General features: G+C 45.9%; 1 protein-coding gene across 2 annotated transcripts in view; it reads left to right on the plus strand.

Moving 5' to 3' along the window:
* The first annotated feature begins 3,027 nt into the window (after positions 1-3,027).
* Positions 3,028-6,226, plus strand: part of Aadat (aminoadipate aminotransferase) — a 33,274-nt gene continuing 30,075 nt past the window's right edge. For both annotated transcript variants that reach the window (XM_021169732.2, XM_021169733.2), the window contains exons 1-2: positions 3,028-3,230; positions 4,036-4,204. In XM_021169732.2, coding sequence (XP_021025391.1) covers positions 3,164-3,230; positions 4,036-4,204 — 236 coding nt within the window. In that variant the 5' untranslated portion in view covers positions 3,028-3,163. The remainder of the gene's footprint in view (positions 3,231-4,035; positions 4,205-6,226) is intronic.

The raw sequence follows: 6,226 nt of genomic DNA on the forward strand, positions 1-6,226 counted from the left end.
CCCCACCCACCTAGCCCCCTGCCCCCACTCCCCACCCCCATCTCCTTTCTTGAGCTTGTATCCATCTTACAAGCAAGACATATTCCTTGTATAAAATCACTCACCTCTTCTGCTCTTTGAGAACAATGAATTGTTTCCACCACCCTTTAAAATTCTTTGCATTCCTTGGCAGAGAGTAAGGACTTAATAAATGTTTGGATAAAGGATCTGGGCCCCTCTGTTCTATCCTCTGGCAATCTTAAACTAAGTCTTTAAAGAGTCACCTACACATTCATCTTGCTTCCTGGAAACAGCTGCTCCTGCACCCTTGATGAAGCCAGAGTCCTTCCTCTCTGTCAGTAAGTTTTAACTTGTGACTCCAGACTGACTGAATGCCTAGCTCTCCTCCTCTTAAATCTAGACAGTCTGTGGTGGTTTGAGTGTGAAATTTCTCCTGTAATACTCAGTGAGGCTATTAAGGAAAGTCCTAAAACCTTTAGACAAGAAGCCTCTCTGGAGGAAATAGCTCACTAGGGGCAGGCCTTGAGGTCTCAGTGGGGTCCAGGCTTTCATTTAACTTGCTGCTTCCCAACTGTAGAAATCATATGATCACTATTGCATACACCAGCAAGATTTTGCTGAAAGGACCCTGATATAGCTATCTGGAGTGAGGCTATGCCAGTGCCTGGCAAACACAGAAGTGGAAGCTCACAGTCATCTATAGGATGGACCACACGGCCCCCAATGGAGGAGCTAGAGAAAGTACCCAAGGAGCTGAAGGGGTCTGCAACCCTATAGGTAGATCAACAATATGAACTAACCAGTACCCCGGAGCTCTTGACTCTAGCTGCATATGTATCAAAAGATGGCCTAGTTGGCCTTCACTGGAAAGAGAGGCCCATTGGACTTGCAAACTTTATATGCCCCAGTACAGGGAAACGCCAGGGCCAAAAAGGGGGAGTGGGTGGGTAGGGAAGCAGGGCAGGGGGAGGGTATAAGGGACTTTCAGTATAGCATTTGAAATGTAAATAAAGAAAATATCTAATAAAAAATAAAAGAAAAGAAAAAAGAAAAGACATCATGTGATCAGACACTGAAGTCTCCTGCCTCCGAGTTTCTCGGCCAAAATGCCCTGAACTGTAATCCAGAGTGGCCCTCTGGTCCTTTAAGTTGCTTCCCCACGGGATTTGGTTACAGCAGCAAGGAAAAATGACTAATATGCAGCCTTTCCCTTGGACTGTGGTTTTAGTCTGTGATGCATTTCTATACCCACAACCGCCAATACCCCCACATCCTTTTACCTTCTCTGATGGGTCACTTTGCTTCCCTACCTGGCCAGAATCACCGTTCAGCTTATAACCAGTAAGCATCTCAGGTGTTTTTCCTGTCTCATTCCAGGAGGTGGCAGTTTAAGTGGGGATGGTCTCCACGGGCTCATGTATTTAAGCACGCTGTCCCCAGTTGCTAAGACTATTTGAGAAGTTGGGGAGGTGGGGTCTTGTTGGAGGAGGTATATTGCTTGGAGAAAGCTCCTAAGTTTCGAACACCCACATCTTTCCCAGGGATCTCTCTCTGCCTCTTACCTGTGCATCAAATTGTAATCTCTCAGCTACAGCTTCAGCGCCATGCCTACATGACTACCTGCTGCCATGCTCCCTGTCATGATGGCCAAAGAATCTAACCCAGTAGAACAGTGGACACTGAATCAAATGTTTGCTAAGTTGCCTTGGTCATGGTGTTTTATCAAGACAATCTTTAAACTTAACTAAAACACAGAAAAGTCTGCATAGAAAATGCAGCAAGCTTTTTTTTTAAAGAATCTTTATTTTTCAGCAAGCTTGTTTTTTTTTTTTTTTAAGAATCTTTATTTCATGATTTGATGGTCTTAGAGTCTATGCCTTATGCTCTGTCTTCAGAGTAAACGAGTGCAGGAAGAGGCTGACCTCCAACACTGAGAAGTCAGGCTATCTGTGGCATGTATTACTTTTAGACTCAGAATGGTTATAACTCCAAAGCCCCTCTTGCCAGTCCAAGGACCACCCTCTTGGATGCAAGGTCCTTGCCTGCCACAGCTAATTTAAGCTACAGTGGTCCAATAAAGCTGACACCTCAAACGTCATGAGATGTCCTATTCCCAGGGACAAGCTTGAACCCTGTGTTTTCAGCTGTTCTTTATTAATTTTGGAATTCACTCACTCACTGAGGCCCAGGCACCTCAGCGTCCAAAAGTACTCCCTAAGTGATTCATTCACCGTGCCCTCCTTTAAATAACTGTGAACTTGAGACAGATTCTCTTTGTATGGTCATCAACCAGGTAATTTCATACTTGATAATCGCTTTATCTCCACCATATCCAACACACTTTCAGCCGAGCACTTACACAGCGGAAGCTCTGGAACTCAGTGGGAGAAGAGGCTACGAATCGAGGAGACTGCAGATTGAATCTTCAAATTTGGGGGGTGGGAGTAACGATCCCACTTACTCTACCGGAATTCATCTGGGTCCCCTTGAAGATTTTGGGGGTGGGGGTGAGAGAGGGAAGGGAAAGAGAGGCAGAAAGACAGAGAGAGACAGAGAGACGCCTTGATACTGAGAAACAAGGCTGAGCACCTCTTATAATACCTGCTGCAATGGAACAAAGCTACCACCAGAGGGTACTAAAGGACCAGGATCCTGAGATACCGTCAGCTTCCAGAGGCTCATTTCCAAGATCTGACTGGGAGGGTTTGCGGGGCTGGCCAATAGCAACGCTGTGCTGCGAGGCTCTGAGCAGTTGCGAGACTCTGAGCAGCAAGGTCAAGAATCCACGCTGCTTTTATGTGAATTCGGGCACCGATCCCTGTTGTTATCGTGCATCACAGCAGGGCCTAGCGGTTTTCGTCTCTCCATGCCCATCCCTGACCCGGACTTGGGTTGCCTGTGGTCAGCTGCCATAGGCCGGCCCGCGGGGCGGGGGAGGGTGTGGCCTACTGCGGTCCACCCGGGTCAGCTACTGCCCCTCTGTGGATGGACTTTGTCCCTTCTGCCGCCTGACCCGAGTCTATTTAGATCTCAGACAGCAGCCGGTAGCCAGGCAGATTGGGTGGCACTACACAGGGACAGTTAACAGTGTATCCCGAGTGAGCTGGAAGGCCGTTCTAAGTGATTGGTTTTCTGAATCCTGCTCCACGCGACCAGCAGAGACATGAATTACTCACGGTTCCTCACAGCAACGAGCCTGGCCAGAAAGCCATCTCCCATCAGAACTACAGGTGAAAAACAAAGCCAGAACCCTCCCTGCTCTGCAAGAGTGGGGTTTTCTTAGCTGAAGCTCTGCATGGTGCCCTGTTTTGGCGCTCACCACTAGGGTTTGTGCCCATTCATTCAAGTGTGAAGACAACCTGTGAGCATTAGTGAAGAAGGAGTTATTTAACTTTTGTTCACTAAGAGCTGGGGTTGGAGGCGAGGCAAGGCAGTGTTTTTGCTGAGGTGTTGGAGATGAGCCAAAGGTCCAAGCATGAGGCACATCTTTCAAGCCAGCTGTAGAGAAAGGCTCTACAGGACTAGGGAATGGGAGCCAGAGGTGGAGTTAGGACACACACAGGTATTGGGCAACAGGGAGAAAGGCCTTCTGCTACTGGGGCCCTCTCCATTTTTCTTGGCCATCTGCATTCTTGGATTCCTCCCCCAGTGAGAAAGTCTAGAAAAGGTTACTTTGTATTTATTTCGGACTAGCATTCAGTCTTAGCCCAGAATGCTGCTTTGTCAGACTAGAGGAGAGGAGTGGTAATTTAATAAACAGCAAGAATGTTCTGTCATTTCTGGAGGCTGCCATGCCCAACATCAGGTACCCAGTGAGGACAAATCCAAATAAATGATGCTTCTCGCTGCAGCTCGGTCTCTTCTGTAAGAACACTAATTCCATTTCTGACGGCAGAGTTTTTAATGATCTAATCCCATCTTTAATATATCATATCAAGTACAAGAGACTAGTATAGGACTTGGTCAAGGACATTAATGTTCAGACCACAGGACGGTGGACGCATTTTTTTCTTCTTCTTTTTGTGTTTATCATAGTGGACATACTGAGCAAAGCACCAAAAACCCTCATCTCCCTGGCTCCTGGATCTCCAAACCCGAGCACGTTCCCCTTTAAGTCAGCTGCCTTCACTGTGGAAAACGGAAGCACCATCCGGTTTGAAGACGATGTGATCAAAAGGGCCCTCCAATACTCTCCAAGCTATGGGTAAGTAAGTGACCAATAGAGGGTAGAATTCTATTGGTTCATTTTTAAATGCCATTGATGACGTGACTGAGATCTTTTGTTAATGGGCTGTACAATGACTGGGGAAGTTGGGAGAAGAAACTTTAAAATATTAAAAGCAAAATCAGTACTAAATGCTTCACACACCCCAGTGACGAGCTTTCAACCTTAAGTGACTGGGAGAGCCAGAGAAACATCTACAAGGAAGTCCCATTTGAGCTGAGTATGATACTGAAAAGAACAGTGGGGAGAGTATCACAGTGGGAAGAAAGGAAATGTATAGAACAGTCCTTGGATGTTCTACACACACACACACACACACACACACACACACACACACACCTCCTCTCCCCTATGGATCCACTCACTTTCTGTCTCTCATTAGAAAAGGACAGGCTTCTAAGAGATAACAACTAAACTTGACAAAATAAAATATAACATGAAGCAAAAACAGTCATAATGAAGTTGAACATGGCAACCCAACAGGAAGAAAACAGCCCCAAGAGCAGGCGAAAGAGTCAGAAACACACTCATTCTCAGAGTCGGGAATCCCATAAAAATACTAAGCTAACAGCAATAATATAAGCAGAGGACCTGGTACAAACTCAGATAGGGCCTGTGCTTGCTATTTCAGTGTCTGTTATGTACCTTACTTAATTGATTCAGAGACCCATGTTCTCCTGGTGTCCTCTATTTTCTCTGACCTCTTCCTCAAGATTCCCTGAGCCCTGAGGGAAGGGATTTATTTGATGGAGAACTCCAATTTACACTCTCTATATGGAATGTCTGGCTGGGGGGTCTCTGCATCTCTTCCCATCTGCTGCTAGAAAAAGCCTCTCTGGTCGCAGCAATGAGCTATGACTATACCAGAGTATCATTAGGAATCATTTTTTGTTAGTTTCTTTTGGGTTTGGATTTGGTTTTACCAGTTGTGTTTGATTTTTTTCCTGGTTTCCCAAGCAGTGTGGGTACAGGCTCCTTCCCATGAAGTGGGCCAGAAGTCAAATCAGACATTGGTTGGCTGCTCCCACAAGCTCTGTGCCACCACTGCCCTACAGATTGTGTCTAACTTTCTCTTTTGGTACTCCTAAGAGTAGCTTCCCATACCAAAGAAACTGGGATGTAGGGATGAAGGCTCCACGTAGGCACCAGCTTGACTGCCTTGTTATGTGGGTGTTGTCCTCAGCAATGAGACCCTGCAGAGTCTGCAGTTTTTTCTTAGTAACAGCCTTGGTTCTTTGAGGATACCCATGGACCCCCTTGGCCAACAACTCAATGGAATGCAACCCAGTCCTGCCACTGGAAGTCTCGCCTGGCTACAGGAGATAATCTGTCAGAACTCCTTTTCCGCCATTACTAGAAGTCATCATCCTTGCCTCTTCTCTCCTGCAGACTGTTTCTTTTTACATAACCTCTCCAGATCTATGGAATTTATCTTGTTTATTGATTGTTTAGGTAATATCCACTTATAAGTCAATAGATACCTACATGCTATATATGTCTTCTTGGATCTGCGTTACCTCACTTGACTTTCTTTTCAAATTTTGGCAATTTACCTGTATATTTTATGATGTCAATATTTTTTTAATATTTTTTATTACGTATTTTCCTCAATTACATTTCCAATGCTATCCCAAAAGTCCCCCATACCTTCCCTTCCACTCCCCTACCCACCCATTCCCACTTTTTGGCCCTGGCGTTCCCCTGTACTGGGGCATATAAAGTTTGCGTGTCCAATTTGCGTGTCCAATGGGCCTCTCTTTCCAGTGATGGCCGACTAGGCTATCTTTTGATACATATGCAGCTAGTGTCAAGAGCTCCGGGGTACTAGTTAGTTCATAATGTTGTTGAACCTACAGGGTTGCAGATCTCTTTAGCTTCTTGGATACTTTCTCTAGCTCCTCCATTGGGGGCCCTGTGATCCATCCAATAGCTGACTATGAGCATCCACTTCTGTGTTTGCTAGGCCCTGGCATAGTCTCACAAGAGACAGCTATATCAGGG

The sequence above is a fragment of the Mus caroli genome, chromosome 8, assembly GCF_900094665.2.
Source record: "Mus caroli chromosome 8, CAROLI_EIJ_v1.1, whole genome shotgun sequence".
In the NCBI taxonomy this organism is placed as follows: Eukaryota; Metazoa; Chordata; class Mammalia; order Rodentia; family Muridae; genus Mus; species Mus caroli.